Source organism: Mercenaria mercenaria, chromosome 1 (genome assembly GCF_021730395.1).
Source record: "Mercenaria mercenaria strain notata chromosome 1, MADL_Memer_1, whole genome shotgun sequence".
Lineage (NCBI taxonomy): Eukaryota > Metazoa > Mollusca > Bivalvia > Venerida > Veneridae > Mercenaria > Mercenaria mercenaria.
In genome coordinates, this window is record NC_069361.1 from 8,375,536 (window position 1) to 8,401,263 (window position 25,728).

General features: G+C 35.8%; 2 protein-coding genes across 3 annotated transcripts in view; one reads left to right on the plus strand and one right to left on the minus strand.

The window, feature by feature from the left end:
• LOC123545048 (uncharacterized) overlaps positions 1-25,728 on the plus strand; it is a 550,315-nt gene that overhangs the window by 122,330 nt on the left and 402,257 nt on the right. The gene's annotated exons all lie outside the window — the stretch shown is intronic.
• The window catches only part of LOC123545047 (E3 ubiquitin-protein ligase HECTD1-like), a 64,193-nt gene that overhangs the window by 17,880 nt on the left and 20,585 nt on the right, over positions 1-25,728 (minus strand). For both annotated transcript variants that reach the window (XM_053539044.1, XM_053539038.1), the window contains exons 3-20: positions 23,140-23,374; positions 22,623-22,986; positions 19,890-20,079; positions 18,641-18,852; positions 17,137-17,213; positions 15,807-16,029; positions 14,998-15,193; positions 14,424-14,568; positions 12,522-12,686; positions 8,277-8,681; positions 6,905-7,072; positions 6,111-6,248; positions 5,160-5,306; positions 3,152-3,240; positions 2,433-2,538; positions 1,747-1,881; positions 1,116-1,255; positions 431-574 (exon numbers count right to left, since the gene is read on the minus strand). In XM_053539044.1, the coding sequence (XP_053395019.1) occupies positions 431-574; positions 1,116-1,255; positions 1,747-1,881; positions 2,433-2,538; positions 3,152-3,240; positions 5,160-5,306; positions 6,111-6,248; positions 6,905-7,072; positions 8,277-8,681; positions 12,522-12,686; positions 14,424-14,568; positions 14,998-15,193; positions 15,807-16,029; positions 17,137-17,213; positions 18,641-18,852; positions 19,890-20,079; positions 22,623-22,986; positions 23,140-23,374 (3,279 nt within the window). The remainder of the gene's footprint in view (positions 1-430; positions 575-1,115; positions 1,256-1,746; positions 1,882-2,432; positions 2,539-3,151; positions 3,241-5,159; positions 5,307-6,110; positions 6,249-6,904; positions 7,073-8,276; positions 8,682-12,521; positions 12,687-14,423; positions 14,569-14,997; positions 15,194-15,806; positions 16,030-17,136; positions 17,214-18,640; positions 18,853-19,889; positions 20,080-22,622; positions 22,987-23,139; positions 23,375-25,728) is intronic.

A 25,728-nucleotide genomic window follows, 5' to 3' on the forward strand; every position in this document is an offset into this window, starting at 1 on the left:
TTTTTTAAAGCACACTGCAAAATACATTAACTTGCAGCTATGTGGAATTCCAAAATGTGAGATACTTATATCTGCACTGCTGGATAGGATATTGTCTTATCTTATTGTTTTTTAATATTAAATATATACATTTCATAATTATAGTTTTGTTTCTCAACTGATATTTATCAGTTTAATTCGTCATTTTAAGAAAACAGTTAATACTATTACATAATATGTACTAAATGTACATCCTGTGAAAACAGCCTGCTCGGGCATCCATGACTCTAGCACTCTGGCTGACTTTAGAAGCTCATGTGATTCCACCATTTTTTGTACATTTTCTACGTTTGGATCATTTGAACCCTGAATTACTCAAAATTTTACTCATCCCCATGCAACCTCAGACAATCAGTGTTTTACTGAATATTGACACTACGAGTACACATACTTATCATCATTGGTATGGCAGTTAAGAGCAGCACTTTCTCTACTGAGGATATCCTCCAGTTTACCGTAAGGCAAATTTCTGCCTTCCGATGATGTAACCACAACCAAGTTATACTGAGCTGGATTTATCCATTCTTGCACAGTCCTAGTGAAACAATGAGAACAAAATCATCACATAATACAGGTTTACATCTACCAGAATTTGTATCTTATTAATTAAAGATTGACCAACTGCTAGGCATGCAGCAAGATCCTACAGGTAGATCTTTCTCGTGTAAATCTGATCCTTTAGAAACATAGAACGCATTCCTTACACCCCCAGGCATTATTTCAGTGTTTCATATAACACACTTTAGTACAACCAAGTCATGTCAGAAGGTTTTCTAAGCTACATGAGAAAGGCTCAAACGGACAGTAATTACTGGTTAGTGAAAGTGATAAGAAGTCATCTACTAGCAAAACAGAACAATCCAGTGAAGATAACATGGCATATGCATGCCTTAATCTTTATTAACAGTGGCTAAGAAGGAGCACTTAAATATGATTTTTTAAAAGAGCATAAAAAATCGCATTACTATCTACAAACTATCCTACAAAGTAATCACTTTAAATACACAGATTTTTTGCTTATAAATGTACACCAAGCACTTCTCTAACATAACATATAACACATCTGCCCCACTTACTTCCCATTTGTTCCTATCCAATATAGCAAACCATTCTGGTCAAAATCTTGTTGATGTGCAAACGTTACTGTCTGTCCTTCTTTCAACCTCTTCACAAAGTTAAAAGTACTCCTGTCATAATCATGCCATTGTTTCGCAACCTGTCATTAATCATTAAAAAAAAATGTTCTTTTCACTGTCATTTGAGAAACCTGTAGGCTTATCTCTAGTTCATGAGAAGAACCTGTACAAGTATATTTTGAGGAGGGGTTGTCACGACCTTCTATTGAACCATTAAACTTTCTGTTCATTTATACAATCATGTTAATATGGTGTACTGATTCACAAACTTTACTCTGTTAAATTTAAGTGCTCTATATATTTATTAATTAAGGTGACCTTGACCTCAATTTAACTAACTGTATAACAAAATATAACAACCTTCATCTATTACAAACAATTTGAATGCTTTTATCAAACACTAATCTTTTAAAAGCACAAATTCTACTGCAAAAATATACAAAGTTCGGAAAAATATCAAATCTAAAGAGTTCCCGTTGTAAATTGTACAACAGTATGAGGATTTTCTGAGATGAAGCAACAACTTAAAACCAGAAATTTAGTGAGAGTAAATACCTTCCCAGCTCCTTACCATTTTGAGGAGATATTTTTCCAAAGCACCAACAGTAGTTAAAGGTTCCATTTTCAGGTTACGACCAGACCTGTCTATGAGACTTGTTTCCCCTGGTGCACGCTCTAACTGGAATCTTATCTTCCTTGCAAATATCTGTAACACAAAATCAAACACTACTTAAAGTATTACTTCAGAAAGCAAACAGGTCCTAAGAATTCATTAAAAATTATTCCATTTATTGGCTATTACATGAACTTATTAATAAAATCAATTTATAATAAAATTCTTGCATCTTTAACACTCATTTAGAACAATACCACATTCTTCTGAATTTCATGTCCGTGAAATTTCTGTGGTTTAGGTCAAAATGGCAATTTGGTTGTGATATGAATTTGCATATTTCAAATGCTGGAGATAAAATGGACTGCACTGGGGCTTAACCCTTAGCCTGCTGGCAGCAAGTGATTCTGCCTTTACGATCAGTGCAGACCAAGATCAGGGTCTGCACTGTTCGCTATTCGATCAGTAAATTTTCAGTGAACACCCCTTTGAATAATAAGTGGTACTGCCCAAATTGAATGATGCACCAGTCCATTTTAGAAATTTAGCTGGGTAAGGGCTTCATTTCATGGCTTGATGCAACAAAGAAACCCACAAAAATTATTCCTAAATGAATATTACTAATTTCACAGTAAACCTATTACCTGTAGACCATATCCAGAGCCATTAAGGTCGTAGCTATATACTGGTAATTTCTCTATAGATTCAAACACTGCTATCAGTTTTCTAACCAGTGACACTGCCATACCACTGTGAAAATAAACAATATTCTAATATGCTTGTCGCTGTTAAAACACACTTGCGCTAGAATGATGTCACGTTACCGTGCAGTGACGTCAAAACTTTTGTTGCGACCAAAAAAAAGAGTGCTACTATATTTTATCAACTGTTTCAGATTGAAGGCATAATAGAATTGAAATAATTTATAGAAAAACCATGTTTAAACATTATTTATACCCTCGGGGGTAATACGTCGTACAAATAACTTCACTCGGGCTGTGCCCTTGTAAAATTATTACCCCAGGCGTATAACTGCCCATCGTGCATAGTGTTAAAGCACTCTTTTTGCTATATATTATTTCTTAAATAAGAACTCCAGTTACAACAAAATACTGGAGCCACGGCTGACTTGTAACACTTTATTCACCACTATTAGAACAGGTAAGCTTTTTAGACTATTATCAGCAATCAAAAGTGTAGCATAACATTTCATCCTAATAAAGACTGAAGCCTCAGTAATAATCTGTCCTCTGAGAATTTATCTATTCTTTGATGGTGCGGAACTTTTAAAGTCAGCAATCAGCAAACAAAATCTTATTTTCTGACCTCACAATTAAAGGTAAGATATAGTTTGTATATTTACCCATCTCTATCTCTGAACACAAGTCGAAATATATTGATCCTCTCCTTTGTTCTTTTCTGGCTGCCTTTTGTGTTAGGTTCTTCTATATTCTACAAATGAGAAACATAAATCAGTTACAGTAATATGTGAACTCTATATTGTTTACCTAATGGTAAACATACCATATCGCTCTACAGAGTAATAAGAGCTACATGTTTCAAATGTCAAACTGATGATTTTTAGAAATTTTTTGGAAGATTTTCCAATGTACAATCAAATAACCCCGGGGGCGGGGCCAATTTGACCCCGGGGGTCATGATTTGAACAAATTTTGTAGAGGTCCACTAGGCAATGATACATGTCAAATATCTAAGCTCTAGGCCTTCTGGTTTATTTTTAGAAAATTTTAAAGATTTTTCTATGTACAATCAAGTAACCCCTGGGGCTGGGTCAATTTGACCCTTGGGGGTCAAGATTTGAACAAATTTTGTAGAGATCCATTAGGCAATGCTACATGTCAAATATCTAAGCTCTAGACCTTCTGGTTTATTTTCAGAAAGTTTTGAAGATTTTTCTATGTACAATCCAGTAACCCCATGGGGCGGGGTCAAATTGACCCCGGGGGACATGATTTGAACAAATTTTGTAGAAGTCTACTATGCAATGCTACATGTCAAATATCTAAGCTCTAGGCCTTCTGGTTTATTTTTAGAAAATGTTTGAAGATTTTCTATGTAAAATCAAGTGACCCCTGGGGCGGGGTCAATTTTGACCCCGGGGGGACATGATTTGAACAAATTTTGTAGAGGTCCACGAGGCAATGCTACATGTCAAATATCTAAGCTCTAGGCCTTCTGGTTTATTTTTAGAAAATTTTGAAGATTTTTCTATGTACAATCAAGTAACCCCCATGGGGCGGGGTCAATTTTGACCCCAGGGGTCACGATTTGAATAAATTTTGTAGAGGTCCACTAGGCAATGCTACATGTGAAATATCTAAGCTCTAGGCCTTCTGGTTTATTTTTAGAAAATTTTTGAAGATTTTCCTATTTAAAATCAAGTGACCCCTGGGGCAGGGTCAATTTTGACCAGAGGGTCATGATTTGAATAATTTTGTAGAGGTCCACTAGGCAATGCTACAAGTCAAATATCTAAGCTCTAGGCCTTCTGGTTTATTTTTTTAAAAAAAATGAAGATTTTCCTATAGAAATCTATGTAAAATCAAGTGACCCCTGGGGCTGGGTCAATTTTGACCCCGGGGTCATGATTTCAACAAGTTTAGTAGAGGTCCACTAGGCAATGCTACATGTCAAATATCTAAGCTTTAGGGTTTCTTGTTTTTGAGAAGAAGGTTTTTTAAGATTTTCCTATGTAAAATCAAGTGACCCCTGGGGCGGGGTCAATTTTGATCCCAGAGTCATGATTTGAACAAATTTGATAGAGGTCCACTAGGCAATGCTTCACACCAAATATCTAAGCTCTAGGGCTTCTGGTTTTTGAGAAGAAGATTTTTAAAGTTTTTCTTTTCGGTTGCCATGGCAACCAGAGTTCTGCATGGAATTCAATTCTTTGAATAATTTTTGTAGAGCTTCACCCAAGGAACATTCCTGTGAAGTCTGGATGAAATTGGCCTAGCGGTTTATGAGGAGATGTCGTTTAAAGTAAAAGTTTACGGACAACGGACATCAGACAGTGAGTGATCAGAATAGCTCACCCTGAGCCTTTGGCTCTGGTGAGCTAACTAGACAATATTATTTTCTTTAATGCTGAAACAAATGATCATTTCACGCAAGAGGCAACTATGAAAGTCTTAATGATCTGAAATGACATTTTACCATACATGTTATAATTCTTTCTTTCACATACATTACATGTGACATTGACATACACCTTACCAGTCACAAAGTCACTGAATTGTTTCCTTTTTATCCACAATTTTAAGGCTCCTTAGAACTAAAATGTTTTACATGTCTCTTCTTGAACATTACTATTTTCAGCAAATACCAAAGAATCTGGGATATCAACTTACATTACTCAGTATGTTGAGCAGTGTTTGTACTAGTCCACTAGAATACAGTTCAAAAGCAGAAATAGTGTGTTCTTCTTTCAACAGGTCAACAAGTTCCTCGAGGGCATTTCTCATTTCTTCCTGCCAGTTTAACTGACCATCAGCACCCTGTTAACATACATGTATATACAACAGTCAAATCAGGAACATTTTTGACTAAAGAGAACTAATTTAATCAGACAAGATACCAGAACAGCCATTGAAAATGCAAGGAAAAACTGATATTATAAACTGTGAGCTATTTCAGTAAGGCTGATGCACAAAAAGTGATGGACTGAACATGAGATTGTCATCAGTGTGACATTCACATTCACCAAAGTCACTTTTCATCAACCCAGTAATTACTTGGCACCACAAGTGGATAATAATTTGACCCGCTTCTTTCATGTATTTACAGTGCTTGGTGGCAATTAATCCATGTGCAAAATACATGTAGTACTCTTCTGCAAAGAAAATGGCTCCAGAAAGATTTGCCTTGGAAAAAACATCTATGTATGACCACTGGTGTGCAAAAGCATCATAAAAATGTAATATATTTGGATTCTATAAAATGAGTCAGGAAAATACTGATACCTTTCAACATGAGTATGACGATTTATAAAATCTGCCGTAAGCCTTACTTTGTGTGTGATTGTAAAGATATAAGACCAGTTCACTTATAATTGATAAATCATTTACATTATTGTTAAATGCTGAATTCCATACCATTTCCTTTTTTAAGATTAACCTTCAATATTAATCAAATAATGACTTATATAAATTTGGAGTGTTTTATTCTTTTTAATCACATTCTGGTTCATTTATGAAGTACTTCACCGTTAATAAAAACATAAAACATGCACTTTGTCATCTGAAGCTAAACAAAAAATTTATCCTTTAATATCAACCTTGCTGATTTCACCCGATACAAACCTTGACTTGAGTTATTTGTTTTGCACAAGAAGCTTCCAACTGTTGAACGATCATCTTCATCTTATATACAATACTACGTGGCATTGATTCAGCCGTCTTAAAATACTCGTCATAGATTTCCCTGGCTTGGCTCTTCACCTGCAGTCACACCACACTCAATAAACCTACCATTTATCATGCATTATTTTGTAAAACAAAGTTTTATGTAACAATTTAATATAGTTCCCTTTCAGTTACTGATCATATTGACCAATCAAAAGAATATTTTTCAAGTGCTTCCAAAAATCATTTCAAAATATAATGCCGTTACTAAATCCTATATATATGGAGAAAGCTATAAGGTACGATAGTAATACAAACGAGTCTGCTTCCCAGGAAAAAATCAGTTCTGGAATAGACTTGTTTGTTTGTTTGTTTTGGGTTTAACACCATTTTTCAACAGTATTTCAGTCATGTAACGGCAGGCAGTTCACCCAACTAGTGTTCCTGGATTCTGTACCAGTACAAACCTGTTCTCTGCAAGTAAATGCCAACTTCCCCACATGAATCAGAGGACGAGTGATTTCAGACACAGTGTCTTTTATCAAATCATCACGGAGAACATACGCCCCACTAAGGATCAAATTCATGACCCCACGATCCGTAGATCTGCACTCTCCCTATTGAGCTAAGCAGGTGGGCTTCTGGAATAAGAGACATTATCCCACCTTAGGTGTTGTAACCCTGAGAACTTCATGGCTATCAAGGCAAATACCTTATCCCATAGTAGGACATACATATCTGACAATACTAACCTTTGATCTAAGGGCATCAACTTTTGACCTGAACTTTCTACTCTTCTTACCACCCCAGCCAGCTGAGAACTCTGGACCAAGTGATGTCTCCGCAGTGAATGAATGTTTTGTACCACGATTAGATTCAAATACAAATCCTGCCAAATCCTCCTTAAGAATGGTAGCTTGCTGTGAATTTTGAAAGTATAGTTTATTGAAATATATATGCTGATATCTTACTACTATAGTAATTATAGAAATTCACAAAGTAACTTATACCAACTTCTCATACTTAATTTTGTTCTGAATCTATATTTCTAAGGTAAAAAAACTGCCGGGAAGCTCAGCTAAACTGTAAGATTTATCGGGACAGTATTGTTATAATCTTTGCTGAGAGGTCATACTTATATTCCCTACTTACAACCTCAATTGGGAGATAATATTTACATTCGCAATTTATTTATTTTGTTTGGTTTAATGTCGCACCAGCAAAAGTATAGGTCATATTGTGACTTTTGAGCTTTGATGGTAGATTTTGTTGTTTCTTTTAACTCCATTCTTCAAGAGTATTTCAGTTATGTAACTGTGGGCAGTTCACCTAACCAGTGTTCCAGGATTCTGTACCTGTACAAACCTGTTCTCTGCAAGTAACTGCAAACTTCCCAACATGAATCAGAGGTGGAGGATGAATGGTATCAGACACAATGTCATTTATCAAATTGTCACGAGAACATACGCCCCTCCAAGGGATCGAACTCACGACCTTAAGATCCATAGATCTGTTCTCTCCCTATTGAGCTAAACAGGAGGGCTAAGGAAGACCTCAGGTGTCCCTCCATGCATTATTTCATCACAAGCGGGCACCTGGGTAGAACCACGGACCTTCTGTAAGTCGACTTATATTCTTTATTGAAACATCACACTTAAAATATATATTGGGAGATCAATCTAATAATCTCTACTGGAAGGTCATACTTACATTTTCTATCTAATATAACTTCTATTAGGAGATCATATATTATATATTCTCAATTTATAGATATATTTTGTTTGGTTTATGTCACACTGACACAATTATAGGTCATATGGCGACTTTGCAGCTTTTGATTGCGCAGGTAGACCGCAGGAGCCCCTCTGTGCATTATCTCATCACAGGCAGGCAACCGAATTTCCATAAGCGAGGCTCAAGCCCACATCAGTGAAGGGCAAGTGATATGAAGTCAGCGACCTTAACCACTCGGCCACGGAGGCCCCTCTATTGGGAGGTCATATGTATATTCTCTACGGACAATCTCTATTGGGAGATAACAATTACAATCAGTTACAGGTTATCAAAAACACATTAAACAGAAAAACCATATGAAAACACACCAAAAAACCTTACTGCACTTACATGCTGTCCATCTGAGTTCTGTATATGTAACTCTCCTTCCTTCTTACATGTTATTGCCCAGTTCCCTACCAGGATTCTATTAACTGACACATGGGTCATAATTGGTTGACTAGGTGTACCGAGTTTTATCTGACTCTTAGCACGCTGTAATTTTTCCAGAAACTCCCCTCTATTCTCTGAACTGTCTGAGCCACCCTCTGGGCTTCCACTAGAGTACATTGTAGCTAGTTTGCTGTCCAGAATAAACCTAAACCATCCATTACTGCCGTTAGAGAGCTCTAGTGCGGCAGCATCACTCCACAGATATAGACAGTCTCGCCCCCGCACCATACACCAGTCCTTCCAATGATAAGGCTTACCCTGGACAATATCTGTAGCATCTTCCTGTACAATACCATCCTCATCCTACAAAACAGTATTTAGATACACCATTTAAAGTCATGCCATTTCTATCTGCAAACAGGATAAACAAGTGCCGTTGGATACAGTTGTACATCTGAAGAACATTATTTTCATACTTAATTTTAAACTTGGCTTCAAGTAACTATAACATCCAACTCTCAACTCTCATTAAAGTAAAGTATAAATACAATTAATTAAAATAAAACAAATAAATATTGGAAAAGAAGGAAGAGTCATGTTCAGCTGAATTAAAAATCTTGTAGTTAACTTGCAGCATTTCCCCTTTCCAATGTCCAGTAGGGTCACAGCTGAAGTTAAGCTACTTTAACTTTGAAATCTCCAGTTTCTTTGTCTTTGGACCTAGTGACATGGGATATGTTCTCTTCATGTTGTTTTGATGAGGTTATAAAATCTTCCAATCAGTTTAGACAATAAATTGGAGCCCGTACAAAGCTGAGCTATTTGACCTTTGACCTCCAAATATGATCTAGACCTTGAACCAAATGACCTGGGTTGTGCACTCTGCACATAACCTTCAAGAGGTTAAGAACAGATCTAGTTGTATGAAAATCTTTCCAGTGGTTAAGAAGATATAGCATGAACACAATGGACTGGAGATGGATGGACCGACGGTGACCCCAATACTTTATATTTGGGTGTAGCCTCAAGCTTTCATCAGAATTGAGCTATATAAAATCAGTATAAACTAGAGCTGTTTTTGTCTCCCACAACTGCCTAATCATCTAGATTGGCATTTCTTCTCTATTATGTATCTGAGTCAACCATGCAACAGATTGGCAATGTTACAAGAACATAAGAAATCGTGTCAATAATATGAAAAAACACCTACGCGAACAATTTTATAACACTCTTGAATTTTCCATGAATGATTTAAGTTCTACAAATCCTAAACAGTATTGGAAAACAGTAAAAATGCTAGTCAAAGAAAATTCTAAAGCCGAAGAAGAAATTCTGCCCCTTGAAAACGAAAATCATGACACTGCTATTTCTGACGTAGATAAAGCTACATTTTTGAACGATTACTTCGTATCAGTATCAACTCTCGACGATTCCAATTCTGTTCTACCTGAGTTTGTTGCAAAGTCTAATACAACTCTTTCCCACTTTACTATTTCTGAGCAAGACGTAATTGACGTTTTAGAAAACTTAGTTGTCAACAAAGCCTGTGGGCCTGATGGTATTAGTCATAAAATGTTAAAGGGATGTTCGAAAACCATAGCTAAGCCACTTTGTACTTTATTCAATAGATCTCTTATCGTAAATAGATACCCGTCTTCATGGAAAATTGCTAATGTAATGCCGCTTTATAAGAAAGGAGAAAAATCTTTACCTTCTAACTACAGACCAATTTCTTTGATCAGTTGCGTAGGTAAAGTAATGGAACGAGTGATTTTTAAGTATTTGTACAATCATCTAAACACCAATAATCTTATATATAAAAATCAGTCAGGATTTCTTCCTGGACACTCCACTGTATACCAACTTGTAGATATATATAACCAGATCTGTACATCTTTAGACGAGAAGAAAGCAACCTGTATGGTTTTCTGTGATATATCGAAAGCTTTCGACCGAGTTTGGCATAAAGGCCTTATATTTAAACTGAAGCAGTATGGTATTTCAGGAAACTTGGTCAATTGGATAACAGATTACCCGCAAAAAGTATTTGTAGGGCAATCGTTTTCAAATAGTAGGTTATTAACTGCAGGCGTACCTCAAGGATCGGTCTTGGGCCCTCTTTTATTTCTTGTATACATAAATGATATTGCTGATTCTGTTATAAGTACCGCTAGACTATTCGCTGATGATAGCTCACTTGCTATATCTTCACCAGACTCCGTTTATATAGAAACTGTTTTAAATTCAGATCTAGAAAAAATTTCCAGTTGGGCAAATCAATGGCTTGTAAAATTCAATCCTTCTAAAACTGAAGTCATGTTTTTCTCCTTTAGAGATATAGCTCAACCTTCGTTAACCTTTGATAATACCCCTCTAAACTTCGTTGACGATCACAAACATCTAGGTCTTACAATAAGTCATGATGGCTCTTGGCACACCCATATAAACAATATCACTTCCTCAGCTTCAAAAGTACTCGGCTCGATGAGAATGTTAAAATTCAAAGTTAAAAGGTCTACTCTTAACAACATTTATTTATCGTATCTAAGACCTCTACTCGAGTATGCTTCAGTTGTATGGGATAGCTGTACTCAATATGAAAAGGACACTATAGAAAAACTTCAATATGAAGCAGCTCGCATTGTTACTGGTTTGACTCGTTCCGTTTCCATTCAAAAATTTTTAACTGAAGTTGGCTGGGTTTCTCTTGCAGACCGTAGAATTATGCAGAAATTAATATTAGCTTAAAAAGGAAATAACGGACTGCTTCCAGATTACCTTATAGACATTTTTCCTCCAACAGTTCACAATTCTAACAACTATGAACTTAGAAACAACACTAATTTTGTAACATTGCCTAGACGTCTCGAAATTTACTCAAAATCAGTTATACCCGATTCAGTAAAACAATGGAATAACCTTGACCTCCCAACAAGCAATGCTAACACACTTACATCTTTTAAGTGCAAATTGAAGAGTAAATTTAAATCTCCAATTGTTCCGTCTTTTTATCTAATAGGAGAACGATCCTATAATGTAGTTCAAACTCGTATTAGAAACCGATGCAGCAACTTAAACAATGATTTATTTTATAACCATTTACGAGACTATCCCGATTGCTCTTGTGGACATGGTATTGAAGATGCGGAACATTTCTTTTTTAAATGTAGCCATTATGCCGATGCTCGTCGATTGTTATTTATCAATACTCGAAGATTTCATCCTCTTAGTACTCACAAATTACTTCACGGAATTGATTCACTTACTATTGAGGAGAACAAATCTTTGTTTTTAGAAGTACAAACTTATATAAAAAATACTCATCGTTTCTCTAGCACTGCCTCCTGATCTTTTGACTATATATCTGTTTTGAGGGCTCTGGGTTGGGCTGGGTGTGGGAATTCTGCAGCGGATGCGATGCGGTACACTGATTGATTTTACGCTTGTCTGTGTTAGTTTTATTGTTCTTGTTTTTTTTTCCTTTTCGATTGTTTTTTTCCCTGCTTTTCTTCTATTTAATTTACTGCCTTAACTCTTCTTCTATATAAGTAAGTTTATATCTTAAAATTATATTTTGTTAAGCATATATATTTTTTCCATTCTAGACCAAACAAAAATCCGCCATTTAGTTTAATCTAACATTAATTTGACAGCCAGGGACGGACCGATTTCTAATGTTGGCAAAACTTGTGGTCCAACCCTTTTGTATTATCACACATTCGCATACTTCCTAATGTACAGAAGTAATATATATGTCTTGTATAATGATAATTTGCTGTTGTATATATATTTACATATGTATCTGTATAATATTGTCTTGATGTACATTACCATAATGTCTTGTGTGATGATTACAATAAAATATGATTAAACTAAAACCATGCAACAAGACCTGTATCACTGGCATCAGTATTTTCAGTTCAAGGGCCATAATTCCGAACCTGGCAATGACTTATTGGCAAACACATTTTGTTCAAGTTTGGTTAAGATCAGATGAGAAATGTTCGACTTAGAGTGCAGACAAGATTTGTGAGACAGACAAACACACACACACACAGACTGGAGTAAATCAATATGTCTCCCACCACAATGATGTGGGAGACATCATAAAATTTAAGTAGACTGGTATCACCAGGCTGAGGATAATGACATTAACATGGCATTTTGCTATGGCTGTATAGCTTCAAACTATTATGCAATTACCTTTTCATTATTTCCTACAGCGCCCTCATCCTCTGGTGGCCCAGCAAGGGAGAGAACCTTGCCATACAATCCTAGCCTAGCAAAGTTGTCAAGGAAGAGTTCACCACCTTTCCTCATGACTTCCTGGATGATTTGCAGTGCAGTAAGGTGACCATCATCATCATCCTGTAGAAATAGATGTTAGACTTCAAAAAGGTCACAAAGTCTTAGTCTAATCTAGGTTTAAAATAGTATTTCAGTTATTTCAGCCGCTTAACCAAACTTGTGTTCCTGGAGTTTGTTCTGTACCTACTTGCTCCATTCCAGCAACTGTTTCCTTTCCTTCATGAATCAAATGACTGCAGACATAATGTCTAAGTAAAAACCAAACTGACATGTTAACCAGATCAAGGGATTCAACCTGAAAACTTTCAGTCCTAGTCTTCTTTGCTCTACCTACAAACTAGGCTCAGTGAGAAATATTTTGCAAGAACTATGAAAGTAAGCAGCATAATCAAATACTTACCTATCTGTAACAGTATGCTGTAGCTAACTAAATTCGCAATACATATTTATTACTAAAATCTCAAACTATATACACAAACAAGTGAATGATGTATTGCCATGAAAACACACAACCAGAAGGGGACTATTTATTTCTGCTACATATCAACCTAATGGTACCTGTCAATGTTTATATATATTATGCTACATATACATGTGTGGTGGTGATTAGTTCATACAAATTGAGAAAGTTAACTGTCTTCTCTTAATGCTGACTATCTATAAATTCAATATCCTTGAGATCCAGTTAACTTTCAGAGATAAAAAATATAGCTTCTCTGGTTCCGATCAGTTAAAAAGACTACAATGTCACTACTAATTTGTGAGACATGATAACAGAGATTTGAGTATATATGCAAATGTTGAACCTGTGCAAATGTGTATTACAATTCGTGTGTGTATATAAAGCAGCATCGAAACTAATCTTGTGTTAGTGGACTTGTTGTGGTATGTGCATGCTTGTTTGTTCTGCTTGTTTGTTCTGCTAGGTGCTTTGCATTAATTTGTCTGGTATATTGTGGTGATTAGTTTAAATAAATTCTCTCTCTCTCTCTTTTTCTCTCTCTCTCTCTCTCTCATATATATATAAGTAATAATATAACTGATTTTAACATCTGTTCATATAAAATGAAATATTTTTAATAATATTCCATTTTTAAACTGGTGGATAAATGTAAACATCGTACCAAAAGGAAGTAATTCTGAAGAAATACACTTACAAAATGTTTAAAATTGGGTCCTTATAACACTTGAGCTTATAATGCTGAGTGTTTATGCAAAATGATTCAAATATCAATGCACATATGAAAACTTAAAAACCTAACAAAAAAAGAAACTTAAAATCTTTGAGCTTAGTGAACAGGTCTTTCATGTAACACATTGTCAAATTTGACCTTGAAGCGTGACCCTGACCTTTGACCTGTTGGTCTGGAAGTTGCACATGACAGTCTCATAATTGAGAACATTTGTGCCAACACATTAAAATCTGATGAATGGCACAGTTAGTAAGGGCCAAACATGAAATTATAGACTGACAAGTCCACGGAGTCAGTCTAAGGACTGGTAGGGGACTAACAATCATATTCACTGTTCTAGTAAGCTATGTTCCATTCTCAATTTCTGCATTTCTTTTTACTTAATAATATGCCATTGAAAATCTTGGCAGAACTTGTATAAAACTTCTTTGATGCTCAGAAAATATTCATTTTTCACCAGCTGAAAGCATTAATAATATATTATTAATCAAAAACAGGCTAAGAAAATCTACAATGGAAAGATGTAATCTTAGACAATCTAATACAATTTTTAAACTGTTACAAATTTCACATGCAATGAAAACAGATTGTGTCAACATTTTACCTCATGATCCAGTACGTTTGCTAAAACTTCTGTAAGAGAAGTAGCAAAGCTGACCCCGGTGGACCCACTCCGATTACACAAGTCCTCTAACAGAGCACCCTCAATATAATGTATCATCTTCTTCAACAGGGATAAACTTGACTTTCTGAAATAGAAATAATCAATCTCCAGTTCTATATTTCATAAAGAACCCCTAAACATAACAGCTTTTAACAGTGTTTCAATGAAAAGCGTAAGTTCAACTTAACATAGTTTTCCTGTAGAACATCAGACAGGTCCATGTTTAATTAATTTTGATTAAACTGATAATAAGAAACAGGTAAACTATTTTATGACAGTCTGCTATCTATAGAGACTTTCCTAAATCTTAAAGACTTGCATCATAAGTAAACAACAATGGACAACAAGTATTCAAATGTATTTGTATCATCAGTAAATATGAAGTAGACAATGTTGACCACTGTTGGATAAATGATTCTTACTGTATCATGTTAGTTAGTAAGGTAACCAAAAAATGTATTGATCAATAACTAAGATTGGTTCCTGCTCTGACTACATGAAGTATTGCACTCACCGTATAGATTGTATCATTGAGCTCTGGAACACATTGGTGAATACTGGAAGTAACCTTTGTACATATTGGGGTGCGACCTCTGGGTCACCTTTGGGCTCTGCAGGATCATCCACCTCCATCGGGGTCTCCTCTTTCTTCTCTTTCTCCTCCATTGATACCGGAGTACTTTCTCGCTGTAGCGGAACCATCCATTCACCTACATTCAATTTAAAGATAGGTATGTTATAAGTATTTCATAAATATTGCAATATAAATCCTTGAGATAATGATTTCAATTACATTCCCCATTTTAAAATTTTTTTTTCATGTTGTTCAAAATCTTAAATACAAATTTTATATTGCACAGTAGCAATGTACTGGAGAATAAGGAACTTACAAGTGGAATTATTCAATACTACCAACAAACATAATGGTAAATTAAAATCAAATACATCAATTAAAAAGATTAGGGCAAACGATTTTGATCATACATTTGTTCTATAAAAAGTATCTTGAAAACATTCATATGACAGTCAGTGTATGACATAAGGCATTATAATGTTGCTTTTTTACAATTTATTTTCATATACAGTTACACCTGTGGCAGAGACCAAGCATGAACAGAGACAACCTGATTGTGAAGATCATTATTTTTCATTTCCGAATGAAACAGCTGCAGTATATTTTGACTGTTGACAAACAAACACCCACAAATAAAGATTATTTGCTGACTCTCTTCTTATTTTCAATACAGGCAAATTCAAAGATGCTTAAATCTGAACTTCGTAACAATTTTAACACTTATAATGTAAAATATCTAGTGCATTTACCAGGAGACTGCAGTATCTGAATCACTTCTCTATGTCCCTCATCATTTCTTTCTCTCGCCTTGTCTAGAGGCGTTTTCCCATCTTCATCTCGGAGGTCAGGGTTGGCTCCATATCTCAGTAAAGTTTTCACAATCTGAGGCCGCCCAAAGCATGCAGCGTAGTGTAGCGAGGAAGAACGCAAGCCTCTGTTCACATCAGCACCTCTCTCACACAGGAACTCCACCTAAAACAATGTCAAGATATGATATATTGCCCTCCTGACCAAGTAATACCAAATGACTGAACTTTGCTATAAAATAGCTGTCATTTAAAAATATGCAATAGTTATTTCGTTGGCATATAAAGTCAAGACCTTCAACTTTTGAAGATGGAAACTGGCAATAGCATGATTTGGTGTAACCATGAAACTCCAGGAAAATAAGTTGACAGACATGAATATTACTGATTTAACAGCAACTAGTATTAAACAAGTTATTCAACTAAAAATCTTTATTTGAACAAGAGCTGTCCGTAAGACAGCCAAGCTCGACTATTCGAAATATTGTCCTAGAAGCAGGAAAATATTACCCAAAATGTTAAATATTAAAAGATTTTTAAGTTCAAAAGGGGACATAATTTGACCAAAATGCATATCAGAGTTATGGGACTTGCTGCTATCAACTAGTTTTATAACCCCGAAGGCACATGTGAAGTTTCAATTCAGTATCTGCATTAGTTTTGGAGATAGTAACTTGCATGTAAAACTTTAACCAGAATTTTCTAAGTCCAAAAGGGGGCATAATTTGCCCAAAATACATGTCAGAGTTATGGGACCTGACCCAGTGAGGTTGGTAATTGTTCTAGAAAAAGAAAAAATAAGTTTCAAATCTATATGCCTTTAAGCTATAGCTGTAAGTACTTGCCAGCAAAACTTTAACCAGGATTTTCTAAGTCCAAAGGGGGCATAATTTGGCTAAAATGCAGGTCAGAGTTATGGGACTTAACTCAACCAGGGTGTGACGCCAACGCCAGGGTGAGCAGAATAGCTCGACTATTCAAAGAATAGTCGGGCTAAAAATCAAAACCTCCAATCTCAAGGCATCTTTTAAAGAGATGAAGTCATTTATTAAAGGAAACATCCATGAAGATGCTAAGCAGGTCCTGCCTGGATTCAATTAAATTTGAGGAGCCTGAAAATCTACTTTCCAAATCCTGACATTCCTTTTTACAATGGAGTCATATCAGGAAGTTCTGGCAGTCAAAATCCTGAAATCAGAGCCAGTCCTGAATAAAATCCAGGCATGTAAGTATAGAAAATTATTCAACTATGATGTACAAGTCCAACACTAACCATTTCCTGTGTTCCAAAGGCAGATGCCCAATTTAGCAAGGTCTGTCCCACATCATCCATGAAATTCACTTCAAATCCTGGAAGAGATACTTTCCTAGTCATATCAAAGCAATAGTGTCTGACCAAAACTTTGTATACAAATATCAGCAGAAAGATTGTTTTCAATACATGTCAAAACACTGTGACCTCAAACTGCTGCTACTGAAACACAGTACAAGTCATACTAAATCAAGTATACAAATCAATTGCTTTTATCAATTACTGTTACAGTAAACCCTGTTCTTATATTACAAATAAGGAAATAAACAAGTTTTATATAAAGGGAAATGTCAGTTGCAAATAAGGTAATTTTCATATTTTATGTCCTCTCTACACAATGAATTTACAATCTCATAATGCAGACACTTAATCTACTAGTATAATGAAGAGATAACTCTCATTCTAAATAAACTTCATATCAATCTGAAATGTTTATAATCTTAAAGGGATGTTAAGGTATGTTTTCAAGAAAATGATTAAGGGTATATTTATACTACATTATTCAGTAAGTTAGAAGAAATGGAAAGAGATCGTTACTTAACTAAATCTTGCTAAGATAATCTCTTTATGACTATAATTATGAAGTATCAAAATCATGAGACATTATCAAATTTATGCCGTATTATAGCAACTTTCAGGTGTTAACTGAGCTTGTCATGTATATATACACAGGTCTGGTTTGCATTATCATGTTAACTCAGAACCCACATATATCAAAGAAGAGATAATCCTTTTTAGGTAAGCATGTCAATAAAATGTGGAAAGTGTCATTTCTACAGCAACTAAACAAATTTCAATTTTCAGCCAACCACTCCACCTAATATATTTTTAAGTAAAATGGTTTAACTGATCACATATACTCTGAAATCATTTAATTTCTTCGGCATGGAATTTCATAGCTTCGGCCTAATTGGCAATTTCAGGGTGACATAAACCCATGAATATCAATTTGCAAAGATAAACAGACTGTGTTTTTAGTCATTCAATGGGATTAAATTTCATGGATTAATGCTACAACAAATCCATGACAAGAGCACCGCAATGCGGAGTAATATACGCCAGAAGGTATGACCTTTGACCCCTGTGACCTTGACCTTGTAGCTAGCCATCCAGAACATGCACTTTGAATATCTTGTCGATGTGGTGAACATTTGTGTCAAGTCTCTTCGAAAAACTTCAAGGGATTCAAGAGTTACAGAGCGATGACTGATGACCCCTAAAAAGACCTTGACCTTGAAGCGAGCCATCCAGAACATGAGCTCTGCATGTCGTCTTGATGTGGTGAACATTTGTGTCAAGTTTCTTTGAAATCCTTCAATGAGTTACAGAGCGGACACGAAATTGCTAATGGTGGACGGACCAACGGACACCCTGGGTATAACTTCATATGTCCCTATGGTCGTATAAAAATTAATCCCTAATGCAAGTTTGTGATTTCATAGATATAGATGCCTATTAAACCTACCATTATCAACTGCATCTATGAGAGCATCTGTGTCTTTACTACGTATACAGTCAATCAGTTGTCGATGTGACCGTTCTCCTAAACTGTCCATCCTGCGGAGACCTGGAAGTCGTCCGGACACAGAGGACACCCCAACTTTGGGCAGGGCACTGCGGCCTTCAAACAACAGCACCAGTAATAGATCTACCAGCCTCATTGTATCTAAACAGCACCTGTAAATACATTGTTACTGTTCATCATAAAACTGTTTGAAACTTTTAATATAGGAGGGACATAGGATTTTGCATATCAATAAAATCTATGAAAAGATCCTTTGGAAACATAGACATAGATTTTCTTTAAAGGTATTTTATATAACAGTTACTTGATATAGTGTATCATAACATAACTTTAACAAGTTTATGTTTATTAACAGTACTATGCGTTAGGTTTAAAATAGCAAACAATCATGTTTTTAAATCAACTGTTTTATTTTGAATGCAGCTCTATATGCAAACTAAATTTATATATTCAAAAGAAAAGTAAATTAAAGTAAAATACATTTCACAGGGATTTTATACATTTGAAGTAAATACCTAAAGATGAAATATTTTAGTGAAAGACGGCCACTGGATATCTTTAATTGGAACTGGACAACAAATTCTAAAAAATTCTAATGTTAACTTTTGCTTTTTTATATCTTGGCTTAAAAAGACAGAAAATCAGTTACATGTAACAATGAACATTTATTTTGACAAAATGGTACATATAACCACTTTCTGGGCAGTTACTTAGGAGATCTAGATCATTAATACAGGCTATAAAAGCATTTCATTTCTTGGTTTTCTCACATACGATGAAATGCATTTAGTGTTTTCTAGATCATTCACACCAAATGTACTTATAAACTGTATAATCACAACTGAAATTGGCTAGATCAGTTATTAGCACACTACAACTTGCTAATAACCATTCTTATAACTGCTAATTTGTTCTTACTAAAATCAATCTGACTAAATGGAAAACTTGTGTAACAAGAGTGCTAAAGTGGCCATAAGCCGCTCGCCTGAAACCAATAATTTGACCTTGAATGAATGACACCCTGAATCATTAATGGCGACAGCTGAGAACAAATTGTTTAAAGGTTTTACTATTTTTAGCTCTGGTGGCCCCTAAAATCAGTCATTATTTTTACATTATTTGGTTATTAAAATGTCTAAATAGGATTAATTGCTTGAAGCAAATTCCTCTATGCACTACTCAGACTCACCTCTCATCTCCTTTCAGCCCACATTCTATTGCTTGTGGCAGTTCTGATCTCAGCAGATCATGGGTGATTGTTGGTGAACCTCGGCACAACGTCAGTAACAGACTTATCACAGTAGATATACTTGGGCTAGACTTCACTTCTGGTGTCACACTTACCTTTCCTGGCGTACTTGATAAGGATGTATTCGGACCTGAAAATATTGCATTTAATTACAATGCCTATGATCTGGTAATGAATGACAGAAAACAGAATTTTCTTAAATAATTCTTTTCAACCAGACTGCAACAACATACACCTTGAATTCAGTATAACACGCCATGGGGCAAATTCCAAGTTAAACAGTGAATGAAGCATTGCCATGCAATACAAAGTCCCCTACTGGAAGGCACCTAACTTTCTCTACTGCAGTATAACATCATGAACTGATATCTGTCAATGATGTATAAACAATATTGTACTACTATATACAATATGTTATAACAACACACCTGGATTAAAATGTGCATATATAAAAACCCACAGTTGTTTTCACATTGAAATGTTTTTGCCGATTATAAAAAAGTTATTATATATGTTATTTATAGTACCAACAAAGGGAAATTTATCTTTAAAAAAAAAAAAAAAAAAAAAAAAAAAAATCTATATAATATAAGTCCACAAGAAACTCTTTACCAGGTAGAGATAGGTCAAAATACACCTAAAAAATGGATGTAACATGCATGTTGTACCACAGAAAAATGATCTCGATTTTTCTCTACGGCCAATAATAAAAAAGTTACAATAAAATCTATTTATAGTAAAACAAAGGGACGTAATTCTAAAAACAAGGGTGCCTCATGGTGGTGAACATTTGGTCCAAGTTACATCAAAATCCCTCAATGCATGAAGAAGAAATGCTCCGGACAAAGTCATTCTTGAATTTGACCTTTTACCTCTAAATATGACCTTGACCTTAGACCTAGGGACCTGGTTTTTGCGCATGACAATCCGTCTTATGTTGGTGAACATTTGTGCCAAGTTACATCAAAATCCCTCCATGCATGAAGAAGAAATGCTCCAGACAAAGTCATTCTTGTGTCTGACCTTTGGTCTCTAAGTGTGACCTTGACATTAGACTCTGGGCTTGGGTTTTGCGCATAACATGTTGTCTCATCCAGAGGAATATTTGTGCCAACTGATATCTAAATCCTGTTTTGCATGACAAAGTTTTAGACTGGACAGGAAAAAAATCCTACTGACCTTTGATCTCAAAGTGTGACCTTGACCTTTAAGCTAGGGTACTGGGTGTTGCGCATGACATGTCATCTCATCATGGGGAACAATTATGCCAAGTGATATTGTAATCCCTTGATGGATGACAGAGTTCTGGATCGGACAGGAAAAAAAAATTATTGACCTTTGACCTCCAATTGTGACCTTGACCTTTGAGCTAAGGGTCCGGGATTTGCGCACGACACGTCGTCTCATCATGGGGAACATTTGTGCTAAGTAATATTAAAATCCCTTAATGAATGTCAGAGTTATGGACCGGACACGAAACAGACCCTGTTCATGCTATGTTAACATTTGACTGCTAAGTGTGACCTTGACCTTTGAGCCAGGGGTCTGAAAGTTGTGCATGACACATCGTCTAATTATGAGGTACATTTGTGCCAAGTAATATTAAAATCCCTTCATGGACGGCAGAGTTATGTACCGGACAGGAAAAAAGCCCTGTTGACCTTTGACCTCAAATTGTGACCTTGACCTTTGAGCAAGGGGTCCGGGTTTTGCGCATGACACGTCATCTCATCATGGGGAACATTTATGCCAAGTAATATTAAAATCCCTTCATGGATGGGAGAGTTATGGACCGGACAGGAAAAAAGCCCTGTTGACCTTTGACCTCCAACTGTGACCTTGACCTTTGAGCTAGGGGTCCGGGTTTTGCGCATGACACGTCATCTCATCATGGGGAACATTTGTGTCAAGTAATATTAAAATCCCTTCATGGATGGGAGAGTTATGGACCTGACAGGAAAAAAGCCCTGTTGACCTTTGACCTCCAACTGTGACCTTGACCTTTGAGCTAGGGGTCCGGGTTTTGCGCATGACACGTCATCTCATCATGGGGAACATTTGTGTCAAGTAATATTAAAATCCCTTCATGGATGGGAGAGTTATGGACTGGACAGGAAAAAAGCCCTGTTGACCTTTGACCTCCAATTGTGACCTTGACCTTTGAGCTAGGGGTCCGGGTTTTGCGCATGACACGTCGCCTCATCATGGGGAACATTTGTGCCAAGTAATATTAAAATCCCTTCATGGATGACAGAGTTATGGACCGGACACGAAATTGCGGACGGACGGACGGAATGACGGAAAAGCGCATTCCTATAGTCCCCGAACCAGTAGGGGACTAACAAAGACAGGAATATTACCAAGTAAATATATGAAAAAGTTTAGACTTTCACCCAATGTGTATGTGTTTAACTGAACAGAACACAAAATTTCTTGTATTTCACCCATGTATAAATACTTGTATGTTCAACACGGGATTTGTCATCACAAATTTAATTATAAGCAAACAATAGGTATTCATCACAACTGAGCTAAATCAAGTGAAGGAAGGCTATAACTGTATCAACAGTCTCTTACTATGGTCAATGAACTTTCCAATATTCTTAAACTTCAAAAAGTTCTACATAATCTTCTCTAACAAACAATACCAGAAAATCTAAACACAGAATGTACCTGGCTCTCCTGCTTGTTGTAAACGTTGCAATAATACTTCAATGAGCCCATGTGTTGCTAGTGGGGCAGGATCTTCCCCTTTTCTTGTAAATCTGTCTGCCAAGGAGGCAAAACATCTCAATGACCCATCACTAACAAAAGTATCATCATGGTTGAGCAAGGCCGACAGAGAGATGACACAACCCTGTAAGGAGCTATCTTTTGGCTCCATCTTACCACACAGTCTTGACACAACTGACATACATGAATGTAATGTGTCTTTATGAACTTGAGAACCATGTTCACAAATAAATGTAAGCACACAGTTCAGACCCCCAGATTCAAACACAGCTCCTGATTCCCTGGTACACACCAACTCCAACACCTAAAACATAACAAATGCAAAACAATAAGTGTTACATCATATGATTTATTAAATAATTCAATGTCAATATGATCATTTTAAAAGCTTTTAATTGCAATTACAGAGAGATAAACAATGTGAAGTGTGTACTGGAAGAATGAAGAAAGTAATCACCTTAATACACTGTTCAGCAAGGTCTTTGCTAGTCCTGGATGACATTTCAACAAGGACCAGTCTGTTACACAGAGCCTTCACAGCCCCCTCCACAGCCACAATACGCCTCGTGCATTCAGCCGACACATCTAGATAATATGTGATTGCACGTGCAGTCACCTCCAGCACATTGTCAGGAGCACTGTCATCAAGAAATATGCGACACAGAGCTGGAAGGAATGTTCTTGGAGGACAGCTATAAATACGCAAACATTTACAAAATTAAGGTATTTTTCTCAAAAATCAATACAAAGTGGATGCTGTGAATATCTAGTAATTACCAAAAATAATCTGCCAAATGGAGTAAACCACTGTAAAGATTTTTTTAAATAAAGGAGAAAATCCACATTTTTTTTTTTTGCTTTTTTTTACCAATATCTAACACTTACTTGACTCATCGATGAATCAACAAACATATTAAAACAATTCTGGATTTATTTCCTACTTGTTCCCAGCCATGTACAAGCTGCTTAATATGACAGAACCTGCCTCAATGTTTTAGTTCCCTAAACAGAAATTACATTGAAATCAAATATAATAATTAAATTATCCTGGATTTTGTAACTGAGTCAATCCCAGCCAACAAGTAGAATTCCTATTTTTTTGTGTGCAAAAGTTGAAATCAACAATTTCATATCCCCAGGAGTTAGCAGTTTTAACCAAAACCATAATTTTTCTTGCCATACAAAATTAAATAATTTGACAGTACATGCTAAGGCTGTAAGATGACTACCTTACGATACTGCTTACGTAAATACATAAATACATTTTACATAATTCTATAAACGGTTACAGAAAAATTAAACTGCGAAGAATTTAGAATTTTTAGAATTGAAAAAAAATGACATGTATCTATTACTAATTTATTTTGTAAATCTGTGTTTTGGCACTAACATGGCACCTAGGAAAATAAGATCAATGTCTAAAGCTTTACAGCAACAGGGATAAATTGGGACAGCCTGATAAGATGGATGGAACATGCATTATACTTTTATGAGACTGTGGTGGCAACATGAGACATGTCATTGTTGTACAACAATCCTTTCTCTCATTAGAATCACCAAAATAGAACACTGCTGTAAGACAATATAATGCAGAAGTAAATTCCGGCTATGCTATTATTTCCCCATCAAAATGCAGGTTGACTCTTTGACATTATCAGACAGTTGTTTTCAGTAAAACAGAGTAGTAGCAGCAGTATAGCAATACCTATCATAACTGTGAGAAAACAAAAACAACAGAAATGTAGAACATAAAACAGTCTAAAATCCTACATGATTTATTTATATTCTGTACTAGCCCACATGTAATAACCATCAAATACAAGAGTTGTATGTGACATAAGCCTTACATACAAACATACAATGAGACATTAAAACATCATTATCTGACAATGGCCTGCATTATAGGGCACCTTTCAATTTTTGCCATATGTGACATCTAACAAAGTGTCTTCATGCAATTTATTTATTACTACTCCATTAGAACACTGTACATGTAAAGTTCAGTGCATTCTGGTACATGTCCTAGTCCTACATATCAATCATATTTATGGCAAAAATAATATTTCAAATTAATAAAATGACAGAAGTCCGAGAAAAAAATATCTCAACAAATCAAATCAAAACACCATCATTTATCTCAATCTTTTACCACAGCCTTTACAAAACACAAGGTTTCAAGTTCTCTCAGAATCTGTAATACTTTGTTCCTTTTATTTCTTAAAATAGCATAATATCAGTTAAAAATGCTAAAGGTAGGTAAATAAAATGTCAATGCTGATTTATTACTGTAAGTTTAACAAACTGTTGGTCAGTGACCTCCTACGAACTTAAGTTAATGTCTTATTGAACAAAGGAGAAAAACCAGTTTGTTATTCCTCATGATTTAAAGACTTTAGAACTGATAAAACATTTGAATAATTAAAGAGAGATTTCTGCCAGAATGCCAGTGTTTCAGACAATGAAAATCTGCATGTAACCCTGTGATGGAAGACAGACACAGCATTCCGCAAGATGCCCTCTGCATTTCTGCTATATCTTAGCAACCACAATTTTAAAATAAATTTCTTCTCACATTTTTAAATTTTTTATTTTGTTGGGTTTATTGTCGCACCGACACAATTTTAGGTCATATGGCGACTTTCCAGCTTTAATGGTGGAGGAAGACCCCAGGTGCCCCTCCGTGCACAATTTTATCACGAGCGGGCACCTGGGTAGAACCACCGACCTTCCATAAGCCAGCTGGATGGCTTCCTCACGTGAAGAATTCTACGCCCCAAATGAGGTTTCGAACCCACATCGATGAGGGGCAAATGGTTTGAAGTCAACGACTCTAACCACTCGGCCACGGAGGCCCCTCACATTTATCTGCATGTAACCCTGTGATGGAAGACAGACACAGCATTCCGCAAGATGCCCTCTGCATTTCTGCTATATCTTAGCAACCACAATTTTAAAATAAATTTCTTCTCACATTTTTAAAAGTCTTGTACAGTCTCATCTGCCAGATGCCATCCTTATGACTCATGAAAGTGTAGAAAGAACAACC